At 45.1% G+C, this 26801-nt stretch overlaps 1 protein-coding gene across 3 annotated transcripts in view; it reads right to left on the bottom strand.

Moving 5' to 3' along the window:
• stxbp6 (syntaxin binding protein 6 (amisyn)) overlaps positions 1-26801 on the bottom strand; it is a 119235-nt gene that overhangs the window by 11476 nt on the left and 80958 nt on the right. For 2 of the 3 annotated variants that reach the window (XM_042087300.1, XM_042087288.1), the window contains 3 exons: positions 25106-25236; positions 24115-24280; positions 8616-8738 (listed from right to left, as the gene is read on the bottom strand). In XM_042087300.1, coding sequence (XP_041943234.1) covers positions 8616-8738; positions 24115-24280; positions 25106-25236 — 420 coding nt within the window. The remainder of the gene's footprint in view (positions 1-8615; positions 8739-24114; positions 24281-25105; positions 25237-26801) is intronic. The other variant, XM_042087309.1, reaches the window with a different exon arrangement.

Raw genomic sequence — 26801 nt, 5'->3', positions numbered from 1 at the left:
AGTTATGGTAGTGGAGTAATATAGAACAAAATGCGGTCAAAAGGTGTATGTTTATGCTGCATTTTACAACGACATCGAACACAATTCAGCCAATCACAATCAAGGACTGGGATAATCAGTTTTAGAATTGTGATTAAACTGACAGATATTGCAACTTGATTTGCTATGTCATTTTTGAAAGTCAAGCTCCAGTTCAGTTCCCCTTCTGATTGGCGAGCATGCCTAGTGCATGAGAAGAACAGCATTTCTAATTGGCGAGCATGCCTAGTGCATGAGAAGAACAGCACTTCTGATTGGCGAGCTTCACTATCACAGGAGGAGGATGACATGAACATAACAATCATAGATGTGACCAGATTAAACACTGGGACAGAGTTGTCAGCTGCATGGTTATGTTGTGATTAGCTAACTGCATTTATTCAAATTGTGATGTTGATTAAAAAAAACGATTCATTGTGCAGCCCTGGTGCCAAAATACACAGCAGCTGGGTGTGAGTGCAGGTCACACACACACACACACACACGTGTGCACACACAAAAACACATACACACTCAAATACCCTGTACTGGGTAAGAGTGGCACTGGGAGAACACACACATGCACACACACACATACTGTATACACACTCTCTCTCTCACACACTCACACACACACACACACACACACGTACACTCACACACTTGCATGCACGCGCGTTGTACTGGGTTGACAGTGGCGCCGGGAGCAGGAAGGGAAGCACACTGGGAAATTCGACTCAGCAAGAGTCCCCTCATCCCTCACACACACGCACACACACACACCCTGTACCGGACCACCAAATAATTAATCCCTGGGCAAGCCAGCAGCTGTTCCCCAGCCACCCCACCGAGTGGGAAATGATGAGACACCCTGAGGTGTGCAGACAGGTGAGCTGAACGTCAGCGTGAGCAGGATGGTGGTCACAGCAGGGTGTGTGTGTGATGTGTGTGTGTGTGTGTGTGTACGCAAAAGTGTGTGACAACTCAGGAAAGACAAAAACTAAAAACTAAACTAAAACTACTGATCTGTGTGTGCCTGTGTGTGTGTGTGTGTATGCTGACTCGGGAATGATATTAGCCACACAGGTGTGTTTAAGTGTGTATGACAGCTCAGATAGACCAGGTACTGCGGCACCATGTGTGTGTGTGTGTGTGTGTGTGTGTGTGTGTGTGTGTGTGTGTGTGTGTGTGTATGTGTATGTGTGTGTGTGTGTGTGTGTGTGTGTGTCTCTCAGACAGGAACCTGTGCCAGCTGGATCTCCTTTCATCCTCCTTCAAAAGGAAGTTAATAAAGTCCAAACCCACACAGCCAATCAGCTCCCAGCTCAGAGTGCCTGTACGAGATGGCTCTCCTTGAGCCTTAAGATCAGCATTACTCATTCCCCACCGGCCTCTCCTCGTGTGTGTGTGTGTGTGTGTGTGTGTGTGTGTGACCACAGCTCTTAGACAGCAGACGGCGAGAGCAAAACAACGCATTAATAACGGCGAGAGCAAAACAACGCATTAATAACAGGAGGACAGAGGAAAGCACAGTGATGTCATTTCCTGCTCAGAGGTAATTAGAAAATGCTACATATCACACTCTTTAACTAAAGTGTTCCTACCCGCCAGAGCAAGCTTGCTTAGGGATATTATAAGTGATACAACCTCCTCGCCCTATTAAAGCGATGGTTCTGAGTAATTTCACCCTAGGGTCCTTTGCACCATGACCCCAAGCCAAACACCCTCCCAGAACCTGTTTCCTCTTGGTCGAACCCTGGTCCCCTGGTCGAGTAGCGCTGTCAGAAACGAATGAGTTTCTGCAGTCGTAATGGTACCAACTTTTATCTCGTAAATGACCCCACTAATAATGCCCTGAATGGTACGAAACTGCTACAGTAGTACAACTATGACCTTTACTCATAAAACGAGGCATTGAAAAGTTTGTAAATACACCAGGAGTTTATTTAAATAACTCTCTTGCCTGATGGATGCTACTATCTGCTACTATACCGCTGCATCGACGTTACTTCCGTGATTTGGGAAAAGCCTGTAAAAGTCCTGTCAGGAAGCGATTACATCAACGTTTGTATATCCAGTTTTTAATATTTTTTTGCCGAAGTGTTTACAACTTAGTGTTAACTAATAATTGTTGCAAACTGGTACTACGAACAAAATATTAGTGCATTCCTGGATCTACATCCTTATGCATGCTTCCTGCCAGGACTTTTACGGGCTTTTCCCAAATCACGGAAGTAACGTCGATGCAGCGGTATAGTAGAATCCATCAGGCATGTGTTATTTAAATACACTCCTGGTGTATTTACAAACTTTTCAATGCCTCGTTTTATGAGTAAAGAACATAGTTGTACTACTGTAGAAGTTTCGTACCATTCAGGGCATTATTAGTGGGGTAATTTACGAGATAAAATTTGGTACCATTACGACTGCAGAAAGTCATTCGTTTCTGACAGCGCTACTCGACCAGGGTTCGACCAAGGGAAAACACGTTCTGGGAGGGTGTTTGGCTCGGGGTCATGGTGCAAAGGACCCTAGGGTGACATTACTCCGAACCATCGCTTTAAGAGTTTAAGTGCCATAAAAGTGATTTTGGAAACGTTATTTTAAGGTTAAAAAACTCTTTAGTGGGCCTTTAAAAAATCCTGCAGGTCCAGGCAATGGATCCCATGCACCAATCATAACCTCTACACAGCCATACACAGTTGTTGTCTATGGAAATCAGTAGTTCACACTCAGTCATCTCAATGCAATTTATAGTATACATTAGTAGTTTAGATTCTATACTACCCAAGGGAAGTTAAAGAAGCACGGCAACTCATGATTGGCATAATGTATCCACAACATACCACATTATTGGCACAATGTATTCACATGTGAACTTTTGGCAGCGGAAGAGGCGGAATATGTGTAGACAACTGCCATGTTTGCGTTACGAACTAACCCTATACATTTCTATAGGAGATACTAACCCCATACATTTCTATGGGAGATACTAACCCCATACATTTCTATGGGAGATACTAACCCCATACATTTCTATGGGAGATTCTTTGAGTGCTGTTTCCTCATTAGAAAGTCAGGCGTGTTCCTTTAAGGCCTCTGCACACTGCAAAGGGCTCCACTGTGTGTCTCCAAACACTAGTCATTTACACACACAGAGTGTATCAGCGTCTCTAGTGCCTTAGCAGTGTGGTTTGCACTAATGTCTACATACACACTTCTATCCAAAGAAACAGAGAAGGCATTGATGTTGATATTGTATAGATGTGTCCAGGAAAACAACACCTCACCCAGTCACACCTCACGCTCTCTCCATCACAGGTGTGTGCTTCTCCTCTGTGTGTTTGGAGGTTTAAATCATAACTCTGTGTGTGCGTGTGTGAGTGTGAGTGTGTGTGTGTGTGTGTGTGTGTGTGTGTGTGTGTGTTCCGAAGAGAGGCAGGGAGTGCCTCCACAGCCAGTTAACAGACGGTCAGGTTCTGGGGGATTTGTAGGAGTGAAGTGATGCATTGTGGGTGATAAATCCACATTGCTCTGATGAAGATTTTCCACAGGATGGAATGACATGACCTCCCCACGGCCTCCACTTTAACTAAAATAAAACACACGCGCGCGCGCACGCACGCACACACACACACACACACGCACACGCACACGCACATATGCATACACACTCACACAAACACACACACGCACATACGCATACACACTCTCACACACACACACACACACACACACACACACACACACACACACACACACACACACACACACACACACACACACACACACACACACACTCACACAGGTGCAGACTGCAGACAAATGGAAAATCTCACATGACAGTTAGTGTAACAAGTAAATCTGAGGTACTACAGTAATGAACTCAGAAGATGCTAATCTTCAACTGCAGAATGTGACCTGTGGCGGAAAGCATCCAATATCTTTTTTCTAATTTTCTTTTTCCATCTGCAGCATACAAGAAAAAATTACTTTTACGCCCCCTTGATATCAATAAAATTGGGCGTTTTGGGAAAAAAGAAAACAAGGGGTGAAAACAGAATCAAACAAAAATGTTGGCAACAGCAAATTGTGTGTGTGCGTGTGTGTGTGTGTGTGGGGTGGGGGATATGCATGAAATCATGCCCTGGTGTGAACCCAGAAACAAAGAAAGAGGCAGAGCAACAAGAAGAGACAGTAACAGAGGGGGCTGATTGTAATTACTGTGCCATTGGACAGGGAGACTGAGTTAGTGTGTGTGTGTGTGTGTGTGTGTGTGTGTGTGTGTGTGTGTGTGTGTATGTGTCATCAGACAGCCATCAGCAAACACACGTCTCTGGTAGGACTAAACCACAGTGCGGTGACAACTTGATTGCCCAGGATGCTTGCACAGGCACAGACAAGATCCAAATACCCAGACACCACTCAACATTCACAAACATTCACACACACACACAAATCTCTGAACTGTGTCTAACACTGAAAAATACTTTAACACTTTCTCAAAGATCGCTTCACGAGGATTTTAGGACACAATGAATTTGCATACTAATCTCTACAGCACCATAACACTGAGTTATTGGCTATATATATATACAGATATGTCCTCCATACAGTAGGTAATATTGTATGCATATAAAGTATTTAGTTTTGAAAAGGATTGTAATTGGTGGTTAAGTAAATCTCTAATGCAAGAGTGACTTCTTAACCACAAAAAAACTGTATATGAGAAAATGAAGTAGTTTTGGCTCTCAAAGCCTAGAGGTTGTTTTATCTTCCATTACCCACGAGACAGCACAGTATAATTTAGAGTATATCTTTCAGATCACCAATGAGACAGCACAGTATGATTTAGAGTATATCTTTCAGATCACCAATGAGACAGCGCAGTATCATTTAAAGTATATCTTTCAGATTACCAATGAGACAGCGCAGTATCATTTAGAGTATATCTTTCAGATCACCAACGAGACAGCACAGTATGATTTAGAGTATATCTTTCAGATCACCAACGAGACAGCACAGTATCATTTAGAGTATATCTTTCAGATTACCAACGAGACAGCACAGTATCATTTAGAGTATATCTTTCAGATTACCAACGAGACAGCACAGTATCATTTAGAGTATACAGTATCTTTCAGATCACCAACGAGACAGCACAGTATAATTTAGAGTATATCTTTCAGATTACCAACGAGACAGCACAGTATCATTTAGAGTATATCTTTCAGATTACCAATGAGACAGCACAGTATCATTTAGAGTATATCTTTCAGATTACCAACGAGACAGCACCGTATCATTTAGAGTATATCTTTCAGATTACCAACGAGACAGCACAGTATCATTTAGAGTATATCTTTCAGATTACCAACGAGACAGCACAGTATCATTTAGAGTATATCTTTCAGATTACCAACGAGACAGCACCGTATCATTTAGAGTATATCTTTCAGATTACCAACGAGACAGCACAGTATCATTTAGAGTATATCTTTCAGATTACCAACGAGACAGCACAGTATCATTTAGAGTATATCTTTCAGATTACAAATGAGACAGCACAGTATCATTTAGAGTATATCTTTCAGATTTGGCATTAATCCTTATTATTAACCAGCTGCTCTCCCTGCTGCAGAAAAAGTCCTTTTGAATTGAAAGTTCCATGTTCCTAATATTCTAGAGACGTTCCTAATATTCTAGAGACATTCCTAATATTCTAGAGACGTTCATAGTATTCCTGAGACGTTCCTAATATTCTAGAGACGTTCCTAATATTCCAGAGACGTTGTTCCACTGCAGGTGGGGGTGTTAACTGACAGTGCTGCAGCGTGACGTACGCGTCATTCCCACTGCTACATCCCCACGCGTCTCCTTGGTGCTGCTCTGGCTGTTTATTGAGTAAACTTCACACCACATGGCATGTCTGCCACACACAGTCTGCTCACGTACAGAGCTCCCGCAGGGAGGACATCCTGATCTAACAGGCCATCAACAGACATGGGTAACACCACTGCATGTGTGTGTGTGTGTGTCTCAGCTCACAGATGCCACCCACACAGACCCCAGTGAGAGTTCTTGCTGGTTTCGCTTTAACCACACTCTTATATGCCATGCCATAAAGATCCAGTGTGTGTGTGTGTGTGTGTGTGTGTGTGTGTGTGTGTGTGTGTGTGTGTGTGTGTGTGTGTGTGTGTGTGTGTGTGTGTGTGTGTGTGTGTGTGTGTGTGTGTGTGTGTGTGTGTGTGTGTGTGTGTGCGTGTGCGTGCGTGCGTGCGTGTGTGTGTAAAAGGCAGAAAGGATGTGGAGCAATGATGGTTTAAAGGTATGTGCATGTCTACATGCAAGTGTGGAAGTTGGATGCTTGTGCGTATGTGTGTGTGTGCTTGTGCGTATGTGTGTGTGTGTGTGTGTGCTTATGTGTATGTGTATGTGTGTGTGTGTGTGTGTGTGTGTGTGTGTGTGTGTGCTTATGTATGTGTGTGTGTGTGTGTGTGTGTGTGTGTGTGTGTGTGTGTGTGTGTGTGTGTGTGTACGCAGCTGTAAGGAGCATCAAAACTCACAGGGGTGTGAAACTCCCTTGCTGGGAGCTGGCAAGCTGGCCTGAGAACCTCTCTCTCTCACACACACACACACACACACACACACACACACACACAATCACACACACACACTCTCGCGTGCCTTCTGACTAATTTATGCAAATGGTGACCTTCTGGAACCTTCTCACCTGAGCCGATAAGAGCTCCTCATTCATTCTCTCCAGCAGCAGTGCAGCATGAAGCTGGAAACGGCCTTGGCTCTCATTGGGAGATTTGAGAAGACCAGGGCACCGTTTACGACGTTCTGACCTCTAGCTTAAATACCACAAAAGCCACGCCCTGACATTTCAGTGTGTTCGGTGGAGTGGGAGTCCACTAAGAGCATTGTCCTTTTCAATTTGTCTGACATGGTAAAGCGTAGAGAGGACATGAAGGCCACTATTCACCTCCTAGCACACAGCCTAGTTAAGGGCATTTGAAAAATAATTCTACACATGCACATTCACAGCTCATTACACCAGAAACAAACCAGCGACTTCAGGGAGTTCAGTTTCAACTAGGAATTAATGAGAAAATTCATGATAAATATCAATAGTCAACATTCACAGATAACAGATGGCACAAGTGTAAGCAACTTACAATATGCTTCAGCACACAGTAATCCGTGTGTGTGTGTGTGTGTGCCAGTGTAGTCTACCCGACTGTGTTTAACAGGGCTGTTATCTAACATTACCACCGGACCTAGAAGACCATGCCAACATCATGCCAGCATCATGCCATGTTCGTTGATCTCAGCAGTCGTATGTAATCCATTTTGTAATCCAAAGCTCAGCGCCGCCTGTACTTCCTGCGGAAACTCAGGCGAGCAAGTGCTCCACCAGCCATCATGACCACATTCTACCGAGGCACCATTGAGAGCATCCTCTCCAGCTGTATCGCTGTGTGGGGCGGAAGCTGCACTGAATACAACAGGAAAGCCCTGCAGCGCATAGTGAACACAGCTGGAAGGATTATTGGTGCTTCTCTCCCCTCCCTGAAGGACATTTACACCTCCCACCTCACCCGCAAGGCGACCAAAATTGTGAGTGATGCAAGTCACCCCGCTCACAATTTGTTTGATCTACTGCCCTCTGGGAAGAGGTACAGAAGCCTGCGCTCCCGCACCACCAGACTCACCAACAGCTTCATACACCAGGCTGTTAGGATCCTGAACTCTCTCCCCCCTCCACCCTCAGCTACATAAGATCCTGGACTTTTAGACCCAAAATGGCTGCCTTGTACTACTCCACTTGCACTACTCCACTTGTACACTTGCATACTTGCAACTTGTTGTTGTCCTGTTGTCCTGAACACTTCTGAACACACTTCTGCTGCTCTTACATAACTTGCACCACTATGCCACTTGCATACTTAGGTCAAACAAAACTACCTCAGCCATTTATTGGCCTGACTTTTGCACTATTATATTGACTGTCTACTGTATGCACAATTGCACAATTTCTACCAAATTTTGCTGCTCTTATTTCTTCATTGTATGTGCCTTCTTATTTTTACTTTTTATATTGTTTACTTGAATGTTATGTTTGTCTGTGGACCAAATTGGTAAAATATGTCTCGTCTCCACCGTGGGATAGTAGGAAACGCAATTTCGATCTCTTTGTATGTCTTGACATGTGAAGAAATTGACAATAAAGCAGACTTTGACTTTGACTTTGATGCCAGCCTGTCTTCAGACCCTGTGAACTTTTTCCTGATCACCTCTGTTTTGGAGTTATAAAAAGCATCACTTGACTCTAACAGAGTAATTGGTGTAGCTGTGCAGCCAGATTATATGATCAAGGGTAACGTCCAGGCCTCTGAGGAAAACAGGATGTTATTATGTTGAGGCACAGGTGAGTTGTAGGATGACCATTTTCGTGTAGGCTACTCTGAATAGTGGGGGGAAAAAACTGTTTCTTTTACCGTCTATGGAAAAGAAAAAGAGCCGCTTTGGGTCCGGTCGGACCTGGAAAAATAATTATCAGCACATTATTGCATCACGGTTGGGCTTACCTGCGCTAAGCAGACGGCCTGCCTCTGAGACCACCTCTTTCTTCAGTCTGACCCCCTTTTTCCTCAAATAGATCTGGCAGCGGACAAAGACTTTACTCGCTGAACTTACTGACTGATCGTCCGCTGTGGGAGACAACAAGACGCTTCATGTCCAGCAGCCAGAGAGCATTCTGGGTCACTCAGGTTAATCTCGGTCAGTTCATCCTCAGGGTTTAGGCTGTTTAGTTTAGTTAGATGGTCACCACACCTAGTAAGTTACTAGTAAGTTACTCTGAAGCACACATTGTTGACTAGATTGACTTAGTCGAGTTCTGTGACCAGTTTCTTCATCCAAAGTGGAATGACGCTTTACACAAGCGGTGTTCTAGAAACCTCCATCAGAAGAACATTCCAATTAAGAACATCTCAACAGACATGAACTGAAATACAATGTTCCAATGTGTGAGGGAATGTTCTTATCTAGAATGTTCTGAGTGTTGTCAGTACTGAGGATTCCAGCACAGTGCTTAAGTGGGAGTACTACTGATTTGTTTATCTGCTGAGCTGTACCTCAACAGCATATTTGAGTGGAAAAGAGCCTTCAGGGAATAGTCAGCAGAGAGACGAGACCAACCTGCAGGCCAAATCAGTCAATCTGACCCTACGGAAAGCACCGCGCATCGTCCAATCATTTAGAAAAACAAAAATCACTCCAAGCACAACATAACAAACAATTATACCAACAAAGTGAACATTAATTCAGGTGTTCAATTAATCAATTTAGTCTCATTAGTAAGTGTGTTCAAATGTGATTGATTGATGTCGGGTGAAGGCCTGTCTGTAGGCTGATGCAAGTGGAAGAAGTCAAGTCAAGTCAAGTCGGCTTTTATTGTCAATTTCTTTACATGCACTGGTCATACAAAGAATTGAAATTTCGTTTCTTACTTTCCCATGCAGACATAGACATGCTTTAAATACAGACATAGACATACTATGGACATAGCCATAGACAATAAACATTAAATTAAAGTGCAAGACTGAAATATAGAACATGTATGTATCAAAATAGAAATATAGGACATATATTAAAAAAAAATAGAGGTAGTTGTGTTGTATATTTCTATAGTCTTAACAGTTACATGAAGTAACTGGGGGGGGGGGGGGTTTGGTAGACAGGATCCTAGTTTCCTAGGTTCCTGGTTGGCTGGTGGGTGGGGGGGGGCTGTCAGTGATGGGAGAGTGGGTAGAGTGTTCAGCATCCTGATTGCTTGGTGGATGAAGCTACTTGCCAGTCTGGTGGTGCGGGAGCGGAGGCTCCTGTACCGCTTTCCAGAGGGCAGGAGGCTGAACAGTTCGTGTGCAGGGTGGGTTGTATCCTTGACAATCATTAGTGCTTTGCGGGTGAGGCGGGTGGTGTAAATGTCCTGCAGGGAGGGGAGTGGTGCTCCAATGATCCTCTTAGCTGTGTTAACAGTGCGCTGGAGGGTCTTCCTGTTCTGATCTGTGCAGCTTCCGCCCCACACTGTGATGCTGCTGGAGACGATGCTCTCGATGGTCCCTCTGTAGAATGTAGTCATGACAGGAGGCGTGGCACTTGCCTTCTTCAATTTGCGCAAGAAGTAGAGGCGCTGCTGGGCTTTCTTCGCCAGTGATGCTGTGTTGGTGGTCCAGGAGAGGTCGTCGCTGATGTGCACCCCCAGAAATTTTGTGCTGCTCACTCTCTCCACAGCATCTCCGTCGATGGACAGTGGTGGCAGTTGTTTGTGGCCTCTCTGAAAGTTGACAACAATCTCCTTGGTCTTGCTGACATTTAGCAGGAGGTTGTTGTCTTTGCACCATTTAGCCAGCAGGTCTACTTCTTCTCTGTAGTGAGCCTCATCGCCCTTAGTGATGAGGCCCACCAGTGTTGTGTCGTCCGCAAACTTCACCAGATGGTTGGAGCTGTGAGTGGTTGTACAGTCATGTGTTAGCAGTGTGAAGAGCAGGGGGCTGAGCACACACCCTTGAGGGGCCCCCGTGCTCAGGGTCAGAGTGCTTGAGGTGTTGTTCCCGACACGTACTGCTTGTGGTCTCTGCAACAGGAAATCCAGCAGCCAGTTGCAGAGGGAGGTACTGAATCCTAGCTTGTCCAGTTTGCTGATGAGTTGTTGTGGTATTATGGTATTGAATGCTGAACTGAAGTCTATGAACAGCATTCTCACATATGAGTCTTTATTGTCTAAGTGGGTGAGGGCTGGATGGAGGGCAGAGCAGATTGCATCCTCTGTGGATCGTTTGGCTCGGTATGCAAACTGGAAGGGGTCCAGGGTGGGGGGTAGGGTGGCTTTGATGTGTGACATGACTAGCCGTTCGAAGCACTTCATGATTATTGGCGTGAGTGCTACAGGACGGTAGTCATTGAAGCATGATGGTGATGATTTCTTTGGCACGGGTATGATGGTGGCAGTTTTGAAAAGTGATGGGATGATTGCTTGCTCCAGAGAGGTGTTGAAAATGTCTGTAAGAACATCCTTCAGCTCTTCTGCACAGTCCTTCAACACTCGTCCTGGTATGTTGTCTGGGCCTGCTGCTTTGCGTGGGTTAATGGTGGCTAGTGTCCTCTTCACGCTGGCAGAGGACAGGTACAGGGGTTGGTCGTGGGGGGGAGGTGGGGTTTTCTGTGGGTGAGTGTCATTTTGTGCTTCAAAACGGGCGAAAAAACTGTTCAGGTCATTTAGCAGAGAGGTGTTGTTCTCACAGCTCCGTGGCGCAGGCTTGTAGTCAGTGATGGCCTGTATGCCCTGCCATAGGCTCTGTGCATCTCTGCTGTCTTTGAAGTGTGTTGTTATTTTGTCTGTGTAATCCTTTTTTGCCTTCCTGATGCCCTGGGACAGGTTAGCCCTCGCTGTTCTTAGGCCAGCTACATCTCCAGCTCTGAAGGCTTTGTCTCTGGCCCTCAGCAGTCTGTGGACGTCTCCTGTCAGCCATGGCTTCTGGTTGGCCCGAGTGGTGATGTGTTTTATTTCTGTAACATCATCGATGCATTTGGTGATGTAGGAGGTCACAGTGTCTGTGTATTCCTCAATGTCAATGTGGTTGTTGTGGGTGGCAGCTGTTTTGAAGATATCCCAGTCTGTTGTTTCAAAGCAGTCCTGAAGTTGTGAAGTTGTGAGACGGCCCCCTCCGGCCTCACAGGGCCTCTGCATCTCTTATTACTCTGATGAAACAACATGGACAGCACATTTAGATCAGCACCCAGTGGAGAACCCAGTGGAGAAGGAGCAGAGCTCTCTATTCCTACAGGATAACGCATCTCTATTCCTAATGCATCTCTATTCCTACAGGATAACGCATCTCTATTCCTAACACATCTCTATTCCTACAGGATAACACATCTCTATTCCTACAGGATAACGCATCTCTATTCCTAACACATCTGTATTCCTACAGGATAACACATCTCTATTCCTAACACATCTCTATTCCTACAGGATAACACATCTCCATTCCTACAGGATAACACATCTCTATTCCTAACACATCTCTATTCCTACAGGATAACGCATCTCTATTCCTACAGGATAACACATCTCCATTCCTAACACATCTCTATTCCTACAGGATAACACATCTCTATTCCTACAGGATAACACATCTCTATTCCTAATACATCTCTATTCCTACAGGATAACACATCTCCATTCCTAACACATCTCTATTCCTACAGGATAACACATCTCTATTCCTACAGGATAACACATCTCCATTCCTAACACATCTCTATTCCTACAGGATAACACATCTCTATTCCTACAGGATAACACATCTCTATTCCTAATACATCTCTATTCCTACAGGATAACACATCTCTATTCCTACAGGATAACACATCTCCATTCCTAACACATCTCTATTCCTACAGGATAACACATCTCCATTCCTACAGGATAACACATCTCTATTCCTAACACATCTCTATTCCTAATACATCTCTATTCCTACAGGATAACACATCTCCATTCCTAACACATCTCTATTCCTAATACATCTCTATTCCTAACAGGGCTCCGAACCGGTTCAAGGAACGAAAACGAAAACCGGAAACGAACAGAATTTTACGGAAACAGAAACGAAAACAAAATGGTCTTCAACTGTTCCGGAACAGAAACGTTATTCTGAAATCCACAAAACCGGTTAATAACGTTTTTTTTTTTCGTTCTCTATATAACAGCCTAATAATTTGATTTCTGCAGTTTGAAAAAAAAAAAAAAACGAATAAATGGACCTTTGGTCCAAATGTGTATATTTTGTCTTGCTGTTGTAATGTAACCTATCCGTCTGCCACTTCGGATCTTAGGCCAGCTCGTAGCATAGGCTACTGAAACTGATTTGGAAATTGTTTGTAGCCTATGCGTAATAGCCTATTTTGCCTGTCCACGCCTTGTTGTTTTAAAGTCGGGATTTGAAATGTTTGCGCAATTATAGCCTATTCTATGTAGAAGAGTTAAACGGGAAATTTGAGATAGGGCTTGTCAGCAACAGACAGGTTCGTTTATAAACAGGGTTGGAATTATAGCGCAAGCCTTTGAAGATCTCCATATGGATAAAACTTAGGCTACAACCAGGTAAGGAGTTTGGCACATATCCAGAAATATTTTTGATAAGAAATTATTTATAGGCTAGGCCTACAGTAAGTCTGTAGGTTATGGGATGAATAGCCCATCTGAATGTTTTTGGATGCCGCCTGTGATTTATTATTTTTGGGCATAGATACGGTATAGGCTAACTCAAGGGGAAATAATGAGTAGCCTACGTCTATTCTAAGGTAAAATCCACAAAAATAGACTTGATAGGCCCGCCAAACACTGCCGGAACTTTAAGAACGAACGATATTTTGCGTTCCGAACCGGTTCAGGACCAATATGTTGGTGGCGGAACGCATGCAAGAACGAAAACGTTAAACATAGGCCTACCTGAACCGTTCGGAACAGAACGTTTGAAAAATAATTTCGTTTTTCAAGCCCTGATTCCTAATACATCTCTATTCCTACAGGATAACGCATCTCTATTCCTAATACATTTCTATTCCTACAGGATAACGCATCTCTATTCCTAATACATCTCTATTCCTAATACATCTCTATTCCTACAGTATAATGCATCTCTATTCCTAATACATCTCTATTCCTACAGTATAACACATCTCTATTCCTAATACATCTCCATTCCTAACACATCTCCATTCCTACAGGATAACACATCTCCATTCCTACAGGATAACACATCTCTATTCCTACAGGATAACGCATCTCTATTCCTAATACATCTCTATTCCTACAGTATAACCCATCTCTATTCCCCGTTGTAAAGTTGCTCTAGTAATCTACTGCTATATATACTTAATGCATTATCAGGCATAATGCACAACTGCTACTAGTATCTACTGATAGAAGTCACTTATTGAGTCTAATCTGGGCCTTTTTTGCTTTTCTCCTTCTGGATGTTAAACAAAGTGGTTAACCTCTGCTTGAGTCTAAGCTTCAGCTTCCTCTATCGCTGTTTACTATCTGGAAACCAAGCCAAGAGCCAGACCAGAGCCAAGCTATCTGAAGTGTTCTTAAATGTAGTCCAACTCTGTGGTGCAAACTAACCGGTACCAGCCAGTTCCATGACTCATGCACATCGAAGAAACTTCATATCATCCCCAACGAGTGTGATTAAGGGCCTGAGCATGCGTCTTCTGAAAGGTCACTCCCACTGGCGGAGCCACCAGCTGGGCTTTTTAACGCTAGCGCGTAGAGGCGCAACACAAAGGGCCACGTCTCAATCAACGGACAGAGAACGGACACGCCAAGGCAAGCTCTGACCAAAACACACTGCGCCTCTGTCTGCGGTCAACAACGGCACCAGTTCCTGCAGTCACGGCACGGCAGGGATGTGTGTGCGTGTGTGTGTGTGTGTGTGTGTGTGTGTGTGTGTGTGTATGTGTGTGTGTGCAAAATAAGAAGGGAGGTTATTGCCTATGAAATAAGACGGGAGTCTGTAGCCATCTTGTCCAGGAACAGATAATTGGCCGTCACAACGGCTCAGCCAGAGGCCAGTGGCTCTCGTGGAGATTCACAAACACATCAAGCATTGAGGCGGAATCACACACAAGACTCTCCTGAGAGTGCACATGCACACACACACAAACAGTCATGAATATAGGCAAACATGAATGAACACACACACAAACACACACTGCCTTATGTGTGTCTGAGAACTACTGTATGGCTACCTATGGAAGTACAGTATATGACTACGTAACGCATAGATAGAGCACTGCATAGGGGCCGGGCCGATTATTAGGGCCGATATTTAGCCTTTTTATAATAATTGGTATCGGTCATTTTTTCCACCGATAAGCCGATATTGAAATGGATAAAGAATGAAACGCGCTACTTTCTCTGTAAAGCGTCTCTCACTCCCTGAATTTGCTGCTCTGTGGTCAAGAGTATTGTCCCGCCCACTACACCGTCTGATTTGTTCGTTAGCACGAATGCAGCCAATCAGGATGGAAGACTGAAGTTTAGGATTCTCACTGAGGCATATTGTAGACTGGGCTTCAGCTGTAGCCTAAGGAGCTATTTTTCCAAGGTAAGGAAGGTAGCCTACATTGCTGAAGTTGCAGTGAATCACAATCATCTACACTAAAGTTACAAAAACACCACTTTGTAAGCTATTGTCTCTTTGATCCGGATCAATAAGTAGCCTAAAGCACCCACTTCCTTCATTTAGCGAATTCCCGATTGATGCACGGTACTGATGCTGTTTACTTATCCCACAAACTCGGGTGCTGCGTGTCGGGAGTTCTCTGCCTCCGCCTCGTTCGTTAATTGTGAATAACGGGACACCTCGGAGGACATAGTACAGACAAGTCCTAAATTATGCAATAGCGAACGTCAAAAAGTCTAATTGCTCCTTTTTGAAACAGACTGTCAGAAAAGACTACATGCACCCAGGGCCAACCGTAATTTAATCCGACCTGAAGTAAATCGCGTCCTGAGCTGGCTATTAACGTGCCTTTTAGACTCTCAAAAGTGTAGCTTATAGCCTACACATGGACACAAATTGCATGCTTAAATAGCCTAAGAACTATTTTAAAACTGTTTTGTTAAACTATTCAACCGTAACACTTGCCATCACGCATGCACCTCTTCCTCTCCCTCTCGTGCACTCACACACACGATGGCAAAGCATCCTCTTTCTGACAGGTCCCTTAACAAGCACATAGCCCATTGTGCAGGCCTACTCCATGAAAATAATTGCTATCACTCAGCTCTTGGATTAACATGATACACAGGATTTACACTTGCAAAGTGATGCAAGTTGATAGACAATTGTGTATCAAAAGAAGAAAGAAAAGTTTGCATAATTAAATGATTTTGAATGAATTTTTTGCAGCATATAGCCTTTACTATCTACCCCCCTTTTTGACAACTGACATATCGGTTTTACATATCGGTTATCGGCCTCCTGTTTTGGTAATAATTGATATCGGTATCGGCCCTGAAAAAACCATATCGGTCGATCCCTAGCACTGCATGCTCAGTCAGGACACATTAATGATTTGCCACAACTTGCTGGGTCTCATGGTGTTGCACAACACACACACACACACACACACACACACACACACACACACACACACACACACACTACACACACACACACTACACACACACACACACTACACACACACACACACACACACACACACACACACACACACACACACACACACACACACACACACACACACTACACTTGAGCGGAGCCGGATCCATTCCTTCTGGAAACAGGACAAACAGGAAACAAAATAAAGAGCTTGAAATATGGAGCTGTCCACTTATCACACTTAAGGCTGCTACACCCTGGACGTCACCACATAAATCTGCAACCAGCCCGGGACAGGGCCTAATCCTCTCTGGCCGAGAGTCCAGGGTGAGAAGAGAATGGGCAACTTACAGTAGAGCAGAAGAGCTTTTGAAACGCTGTTGTTAAAGTGCTGTGTTATTCCTTACAGTAGAGCAGAAGAGCTTTTGAAACGCTGTTGTTAAAGTGCTGTGTTATTCCTTAATGGGCAACTTACAGTAGAGCAGAAGAGCTTTTGAAACGCTGTTGTTAAAGTGCTGTGTTATTCCTTACAGTAGAGCTGAAGAGCTTTTGTAACAGTGTTGTTAAAGTGCTGTGTTATTCCTTACAGTAGAGCTGAAGAGCTTTTGTAACAGTGTTGTTAAAGTGCTGTGTTATTCCTTACAGTAGAGCTGAAGAGCTTTTGTAACAGTGTTGTTAAAGTGCTGTGTTATTCCTTACAGTAGAGCTGAAGAGCTTTTGTAACAGTGTTGTTAAAGTGCTGTGTTATTCCTTACAGTAGAGCTGAAGAGCTTTTGTAACAGTGTTGTTAAAGTGCTGTGTTATTCCTTACAGTAGAGCTGAAGAGCTTTTGTAACAGTGTTGTTAAAGTGCTGTGTTATTCCTTACAGTAGAGCTGAAGAGCTTTTGTAACAGTGTTGTTAAAGTGCTGTGTTATTCCTTACAGTAGAGCTGAAGAGCTTTTGTAACAGTGTTGTTAAAGTGCTGTGTTATTCCTTACAGTAGAGCTGAAGAGCTTTTGTAACAGTGTTGTTAAAGTGCTGTGTTATTCCTTACAGTAGAGCTGAAGAGCTTTTGTAACAGTGTTGTTAAAGTGCTGTGTTATTCCTTACAGTAGAGCTGAAGAGCTTTTGTAACAGTGTTGTTAAAGTGCTGTGTTATTCCTTACAGTAGAGCTGAAGAGCTTTTGTAACAGTGTTGTTAAAGTGCTGTGTTATTCCTTAATGGGCAACTTACAGTAGAGCAGAAGAGCTTTTGTAACAGTGTTGTTAAAGTGCTGTGTTATTCCTTAATGGGCAACTTACAGTAGAGCAGAAGAGCTTTTGTAACAGTGTTGTTAAAGTGCTGTGTTATTCCTTACAGTAGAGCTGAAGAGCTTTTGTAACAGTGTTGTTAAAGTGCTGTGTTATTCCTTACAGTAGAGCAGAAGAGCTTTTGAAACAGTGTTGTTAAAGTGCTGTGTTATTCCTTAAACTACCTTTGGCAACCTGTCACTCAAACAGCCATGCTAATAAAGGATCTAAATGTTGAATCTCTGGATCGTGGGCGACAAGGCCTTCCCAGCTGCCGCACCCTTCCCAGCTGCCGCACCCTTCCCAGCTGCCGCACGCTTCCCAGCTGCCGCACCCTTCCCAGCTGCCGCACCCTTCCCCCGGAGCACCCTTCCCCCGGAGCACCCTTCCCAGCTGCCGCACCCTTCCCCCGGAGCACCCTTCCCCCGGAGCACCCTTCCCCCGGAGCACCCTTCCCCCGGAGCACCCTTCCCAACAGACCAATCAAAGACCCTCCCATCCTTCAAGCAGGCTCTAAAAACCTTCCTCTTCAAACTTGCCCTTTTCTGTTAAACTGATTCCCCTAATTCTTCAACTCCACCTCGAGTTGTGTTGTTATTTTCTTTCCTTTGTCTAGGGGTCTGTCCGAAACAGAAGGGAGCCGTCTGCTGTCTCGCTGCCTTCAGCTCTCTAACGAGTCACTTGCCGTAGCAGGCATCAAGGTACCAGCTACGAACTTTGTTTCGGACAGCCTAGTAAGATAGCAACACAGAACACCGTTGTCAAGATACCAGAAAGCAGAATAATGTAACGTTCGACTTGTAGAAGTGTAGTGGGGGGAGCGCTGGTTTCCGCAAGAGGAGAGGAGGAGGCGGGTGATGACCTTGGTTTCCGCAGAGGTCTATGCGGAGGCGGGTGCTGACCCTGGTGTCCGTGGAGGTTCTAGAGGAGGCGGGTGATGATCCTGGTGTCCGTGGAGGTTCTAGAGGAGGCGGGTGATGATCCTGGTGTCCGTGGAGGTTCTAGAGGAGGCGGGTGATGATCCTGGTGTCCGTGGAGGTTCTAGAGGAGGCGGGTGATGACCTTGGTTTCCGTGGAGGTCGGTGGACGTGTCCGGCACAGTTGTTGTCCCACACCTGAGCAGCGTCATCATATTTGTTTTGCACTGGTGTGAGACTTAAACTGGGACGGACAGGCAGGAAGGCAGGCAGGCAGGCAGACACCCAGACAGGCGGACGAACCGGATACATCCAGCAAAACTACCTCTACTAGTGCCACTTATTCATCCATTTATATATTCCATCCTCTCCTCCTTCCTCTCTCTCTCTCTCTCTCTCTCTCTCTCTCTCTCTCTCTCTTCTCTCACATCTTTTCAGCCTCTTTCTTTGGACTCGTCATTCTTCTGTGCCACCTTCAATCCAATGTTCTCACTGTGAGCCCAAACACACACACGCACACACACGCACTACTCTGAGGGCTGAAACGAGAGAACAGCACCTGTAATTGTGTGTGTGTGTGTGTGTGTGTGTGTGTGTGTGTGTGTGTGTATGTGTATGTGTATGTGTGTGTGTGTGTCTCCTAGAGCAAGAGAGTAGAGAGTGGGGCGCATCTGATTTATGAGCTGTGTCTGATGAAGGGGGAGTCAGTCATGGAGGTGTGTGTGTGTGTGTGTGTGTATGTGTGTGTGTGTGGGAAGTCGTAGTATTGGCTGGTAGGGGTCAATGGCAGTGAAAGACCGGGAGCGATCTGGCATAAACACACAATCCTGAGCCTCTACAGACCTGACTGACTGACTGGAGATCTCACACACACACACACACACACACACACACACACACACACACACACACACACAATCCTGAGCCTCTACAGACCTGACCGACTGACTGGAGATCTCACACACACACACACACACACACACACACACACACACACACACACTCCTGAGCTTCTACAGACCTGACAGAGTGGAGATCAGCCTGGAGTGCTGATAAGCAGCAAGGCTTATGTGGAGTCAGCGCTGTGGACATCGTCAGTAGCACACACACACACACACACACACACATACAGACACAGACACACTCACACACACCACACACAGCCATGCCTTCAGCTCATAAATAACACACATGACACACACCTCCTCTGCTCTCAGGCAACATGAAAGGGATCTATCAGAGGCAGATGCTTGCCCCATTAGCGGGTATATTTGGGGTAGAGTTTGTCTCAGTGGGCTGATGTTTGCCCCATTGGCGGGTATAGAGGGGTAGAGTTTGAGTAACAGGTCCTCTCTGCGGGGGGATGCTCTTTACCCATCAACACCGCAGGTGCCAACCTTTAACACGCCCACGGAGGACCAGGCAGCAGGGGAGGAACGCTGAGAGCAGTGATCTAACGCCACGCCTGGGTAAGCATCTAACACACACGCACACACGCACACACACACACGCACACACACACTCCTTTCCCAATTGGGGAGGATGCTGAGTGCAGTGGTCTTGCACCACACCTGGATGAATATTAAACTCCCTGAGAGAATCACACACACACACACACACACACACACACACACACACACACACACACACACACACACACACACACACCAGCACTACCCCATCTTCTACTTGCCCCTTCCCCAGGGCTCGAAATTAACTTTTTTTCTCAGGGTCCCGCAGCTGTCCCGAATTCTACTTGGCACTGTCCCGGACTTAAAAACCAGTGTCCCAAATTCAAGTTCTTGTTTTTTCCCATTCTACATAATAAACAGCATAATGATCAGTAACTTGCATCACTTAATTAACTCGTTCTGGTCCACCATGTCAGTTCTGAACAATTCATTAAAGACCATTTTTATTAACATTAATCATTTGCTGTTTCACGCAAACTTAACGCAAACATCACTTATTTTCAGAGATTGCGCTTTTGGCTCTTTTTTGAGGATGCACTAGACGTTCATTGTCCATCGTTTTGACGGACAGAGTTGTAAAACATTCCGTCAATAATCTATTTTCACGTGTCTTTAATTTCAATGTCAGTTTGGTGTGAGGTCATGGCCACAGATCTCAGTGAAAACAATAAGTAGCGTTGGAAATGACCACGAAGCTGTCAGATAGGCTACTCTCCTGCCACGCTCTCGCCCTCTTGTGCACACTCAAATGCGTTCCCAATTAAATTAAGTAGCAAAGCGTAGTTAGATCTGCTGCAACTATGTATCTCGATGTAACAAGCTGTTTTGACATTGTAAATGTTCTCTAAGAAGAGTGTAAAGCAGTTTGCAGTAGCCTAAAGTTAACCACAACGTCGTAAGTTAACCTCTATATCGGAAAGTGACCCATTAGGCCTACCGCCCGTGCCCTATTTTTGTGTCGGCCTATGAGTCACTTAATATTCACTTAACCAATATGGCGGATTCCTAAGGAAACGCAAGCACCCAGCCCATTTGGGTATCTTACTATATTTGTACCAAAAATAACATTGTAGCCAACAGTGATTTGAAGAGCAGTAGCCTAAACAGTGTTGTAAGGCTGCGTGTACAAAACCGCTTTTTTACAGATCAGCTGGCTAACGCTGCTTTTGCCAGCTGCCCGTCACGCCAGGTCAAATTTTGTATAATTTTATAAAGACGAGAAAGATACGTTTAGATTCCCATGTGAACAGTTTAGGAAAAAAGTACCTATTTTGAAATTTGCTTTGCCATTTTTTCTACTGTCCCAGAGTTGTCCCAGACATCATTCTATTGTGTCCCGGAAGCATTTTTTATGGTCCCCGGGACGTCGGGACATCGTTAATGTCGAGCCCTGCCCTTCCCTCCCTCCTTACTCTCCTTATCCTCTCTCTCTCTCTCTCTCTCTCTCTCCTCTCTCTCTCTCTCTCCTTATCCTCTCTCTCTCTCTCTCTCTCTCTCTCTCTCTCTCTCTCCTCTCTCTCTCTCCTCTCGCAGCAGTGAGCATTACGCTACATGTTAAATAGGCAGCACCTCTTCACTCAGTGTCAAACTCTGCAAAAGCACTAATAAACACCTCAAATCACCCCCTCTCTGTTGAAACACACTCCCACTACTCCCCTGCAGCATGTTTGAATCTCTCTCTCTCTCACACACACACACACACACACACTTTGCTGTCAGCTGCAGAGATAAACATTAAACAATTTTGAATACTTAACACACACACACACTCCCCTTCCTCTGTGTCACACACCCTTGCGCTCCCAATTACACAACACACACATCCACACCCTCTCTGCTGTCGTGATCACTCATTCTCTCTCTCTCTCTGTCGTGATCACTCATTCTCTCTCTCTCTCGGTCATGATCACTCATTCTCTCTCTCTCTGTTGACTGCAGCAGTGAGTATTAAAAGCTCAGCTCCCAGGGGCGCTGTGGCGCAGCAGGCTACAGCGCCAGTACCATGAACGGGTCTGAGTGCCCACGGGGACCCAGGTTGGAGTCCGACCTGCGGTCATGTCCCGATCGCACCCCATCTCTCTCTCTCCCACTCACTTCCCGTCTCTGTACAACAACACCAACCAGTGCCAATCCCTCTCACTCACTGTTTATTCTTCTCTCTTCTGTCATCACTCTTTCTTTCTCTCCCTTTAAGGTTCTACCTCTCTTTCTCATCTCAAAACACATCACATCACTTCGTCTCCATCTCGCACTCTGTCTCATACACGCTTTGGGTTGCACTCTGCATAAAGATATGCTATTTCAATAAACTCACTTTTCTTTACTTTATATCCCCTATACTTTATCTCTCTCAAAATCTCCCTCTCATTCCCGGACTTCTCCCTCCATCTCCCTCTGTCTCTCTCTCCTTCTCCCTCTTCTCTCTCTCTCCCTCCATCTCTCTCTTTCTCCCTCTTCTCTCTCCCTCCATCTCTCTCCCTCTCTCTCCTTCTCCCTCTTCTCTCTCTCTCTCTCTCTCTCTCTCTCTCCCTTCATCCCTCTCCATCTCTCTCTCCTTCTCTCTCTCTCTCCCTCCTTCCCTCTGGTGGTGCTGAGTGGTGTACCCAGTGTGTGGGATGGTCTGATTAGCGCTGCATAGTAAACAGGCTGAGGGGAAGCTCAGCGGAGTAAACCGATCGATGGCTGATAAAGACTGAGACGAGGGCCGACTGTGGGTTTGGCTCTTATTAAACTTCGCTAGACAGCGCCGCTGCTCACAGACAGATAATGGCAGCGGAGGTCTCATCGGCAGCTCAGGCATTCTCTTGTTGCAGCTCCCCCACAGGTCGCATCTTTGAATCTTTACTTTTGATTCAATAAATGACTTTTGTTTAAAAATCATTTTGTTCTCTGCCTCCTCAGTCTTAAGACATAACATGAGCTCTTTCCATACGGATATACAGTAGTATAGTATAGTATAGGCAATAGGCTCTTCTACTGTATAGCAACAGGAGTTCCTCCCATATGGTTATGGTATAGGCCATACTCATCAATCAAAGTATTATTTTTCACTATTTCTTATAGTGGGTACAGACAAAAAGAAGGTCTTTCATGAATCTAATCTAATCTAATCTAATCTATTCTTTTCATCTGCATCAGGCTCTATAATATGGCTGTCATGAAGCACTGCACCGCTGTTATTATTTAGACTTTTTGTGCACTATTTTATTCCTCAACGTTTTATTTTAATTCCTTTACTGTTTATTATTTTGGCTATTTATTCTTACTATTGTTGGATCCATTTTCTTTGGCTGTTGTAACAAGTACATTTCCCCGTTGTGGGATCAAATGAAGTCTTATCTTATCTTATCTGTGAAAGCCAGTCTCATGAGCATGAGAAGCCATGGCAGATTACAGTGTTTTTCTACATCAGATACCTAGGTTCTCACCAGGATCTCACAGCTTGCGATAGTGGCATTTCAGCTGTGAGATCGGCTGTGTGTGTGTGTGTACGTGTGTGTATTAATATGGTACTGTTTAGGAGAGAAAGTTAATGTTTTCAGAAGACTGGTATTTCTGACAGCAAAAATGCATAAAATGTCATCAGGGAAACGTTACGCATATTTTATTTTCCCCAATAGGAATTGCCTTTGGCAAAGATAGCAGCTTCTATAACCCGGCACCGTTTATTGTAAAAGCAAGAAGTGCTTATGTGTGCTCACAGCATACACAAGCATAACAAATAAATTAAATAAATCTGATCTTTTTCCAAACTCAATGTTTAAACCTCTGATATGCATGCCCTGCTGAAAACGGCTGAAATACCAATCTTCTAGGGGAGAGAAATATTCCACTGGCCTGTGGCTGATGGCGTGGTGTTTGTGTGTGTGTGTGTGTGTTTCTGTGTGTGTGTATGTGTGAGCCACAGACCCAGGCAAAGTTCCTTACGAAAAAGAAGTGCACCAATAACACATTTTAAATACACTTACTATACACAGATATAAATAACAAAGCATAAAAAATGCTTATTTGGACTAAACTGGTCCCCTAAAGGAAAAACAACTTATTATTCATATTTCATAAATACGTGAGTGCATAAAAGCTCTTTTCCTCTGGTATACTATGATCCTAAAGTAAACTCACAGTATGAACTGTTAAGTGTACTTTAAAAGTAGTTCCTGACTGAAAGTGCACTTCTTGTTCATGAGGGGGGGAGAGAGTACCATCCTGTGCTCACTGGTCTCACCTCTCAGCAGGTGTGCCTGGCAGTTGACGAACTCTGGCTTCCTCTCCGAGCAGTTTTGCTGACAGGTAGTGTGAAGCACCTGGACAAAGATGCCCTTCTCCCCGCACGAACTGGCCACCCACTGGTCAAACGCGGTGTCAAAGGTCAGATCGAACTCCGGAGAGTCCTGTACAGCACGGTGGAGAGGAGGAGAACAACGTTAGTCGTACGCCAGTGGTGGACACTGAGACTTGAATTTCCCCTGGGGATCAATAAAGTATCTTCTATCTATCAATCAATCTATCAATCTATCTATCAATCAATCTATCAATCTATCTATCTATCTATCTATCTATCTATCTGAGACTGAGGACAGGACTAGAACTTAGTGAGGACAGTTCTAGACTGCACAGGGTGGTGGTGTGAGAGACTGCACAGGGTGGTGAGAGACTGCACAGGGTGGTGGTGTGAGAGACTGCACAGGGTGGTGTGAGAGACTGCACAGGGTGGTGTGAGAGACTGCACAGGGTGGTGTGAGACTGCACAGGGTGGTGGTGTGAGAGACTGCACAGGGTGGTGTGAGAGACTGCACAGGGTGGTGTGAGAGACTGCACAGGGTGGTGAGAGACTGCACAGGGTGGTGTGAGACTGCACAGGGTGGTGGTGTGAGAGACTGCACAGGGTGGTGTGAGAGACTGCACAGGGTGGTGTGAGAGAATGCACAGGGTGGTGTGAGAGAATGCACAGGGTGGTGTGGGAAGAGACTTATGCTGCTTGGCTAAGGGCAGCTAGATCAATCTATGGGCCGCCTCAGCTTTTATCACACACTTTCCCTTCACAAACAAACAAACAAACAAACAAACACACACACACACACACACACACACACACACACACTCAAACAGAATTAAACCTGCTGAGACAAGGGATGAAGATGCCCAACACACACACACACACACACACACACACACACACACACACACACAGATGCGATGGCAGGATCTGTACTCACTCTGTTGGGGTCGATCCCATTGACCTGGCGCAGCTGGGCGATTGACCACTGGGAGCGCCGCACGAACGCCATGGAGCCCTCGAACTTCTTCACTTTGGTGATGGACACATGGAACGGCTTCTTTTTGGTTTCTGCAGAAGAGAGAGAAAGAGAGACACAGAGAAAGAGAGAGAGACAGAGAGAGATGGGGGAGAGAGAGAAAGAGAGACTTTTAAAACTTCTAAAACCCCTTTCATTCAACCAAACAGATAACCTGCCAGGGCCCATCTGTCATAGATAGATAGATAGATAGATAGATAGAGAGAGAGATGGGGAGCGAGATAATATACTGACAGGCAAATAAAGATATTCATTCACAGAGAGAGAAAGAGAGAGAGAGAGAGAGAGAGAGAGAAAGAAAGAGAGAGAGAGAGAGAGAGAGAGAGAGAGAGAGAGAAAGACAGCTGTTTGTGATTAGCAATTCTAATTTGCTTGTGATTGAGCAGCCGATCCAGAGGTCTAATGTAGATTGCACAACATATAAATCACAGGCAGGGACACTCACTTAATGTTAATTGCTGCACAAATTTTCACTGATGAAAAAAAAAAAGATATTAATCCTCGTCAGAGTTATAATTGAGCAATCCAACAATAAAATAATGTCATGAATATAAAATAAAAAAAATGTCTTGTTTAACCTTTCAGAAAAGGACAAGCGGAGAGGTTGATGTCTAGAGTTTCTCCTGATTACTGTCTCGGGGGCGTGGCCAAAATAGCACACGGCCACGCTTCACATAATAACATAGTCCATTAGCGTCATTGTGTTTGCAGAGCGGTCAGCTTGTACATTACAACAGTCAGAACTATCACACTACAAACGGCCACAAAAAGCACCAGCAGTCAGAACTATCACACTACAAACGGCCACAAAAAGCACCAGCAGTCAGAACTATCACACTACAAACGGCCACAAAAAGCACCAGTAGTCTTGGGCTGCCTTCAGAGCCAAACAGATGCCTATGAGATGCCTATGAGATGGCCTAAGTTCCTTTCCCATGCTGAAGCGAATGTAAACATTACACCGACCCCCCCCCCCCCGCCCCGCCCCTCTCTGTTACATCACGGTTGATAGACCCCAGCCCCCTGACCTCCCTGCATTCCACCCTGGCTGTTCCGGGCGCGGATCAAAGGTTCCGTGTTTACGGATCATGCAGGCGGTGGTTCCGCCGGCAGGCAGGGAGCAGGGCTGAGCCTCACGGAGACGCATGACCCGCACGGAGGGCCCCGCTCCTGGGCTGTTATGGGAGCGGTGCGTCTCAGCACACACACACACACACACACACACACACACACACACACACACACACACACACACACACACTCCCTATCCTCCCTGGAGGACTCAGCTGCTTCCTCTCTTCCATCTGTTCATTGCCCCTTCCACACACACACACACACACACACACACACACACACACACACACACACACACACACACACAAACACACACACACAAATGCCTCACACACACACACACACACACACACAAACTAACACAATCCAAAATACACACACAGCCCAAAACACACAAACACACACAGGCATACACCAGAATGCAAGCGAGTAAGCACACACACACACTCACACACACTAAGATACACATTTTCAGGCAAACAGTCACTTGCATACACACAATAACACACACACAGACACACAC

The sequence above is a fragment of the Alosa sapidissima genome, chromosome 1, assembly GCF_018492685.1.
Source record: "Alosa sapidissima isolate fAloSap1 chromosome 1, fAloSap1.pri, whole genome shotgun sequence".
NCBI lineage: Eukaryota > Metazoa > Chordata > Actinopteri > Clupeiformes > Clupeidae > Alosa > Alosa sapidissima.
Note: the sequence above shows the minus strand (reverse complement) of the source record. Positions and strands in the feature narration are given on the sequence as shown.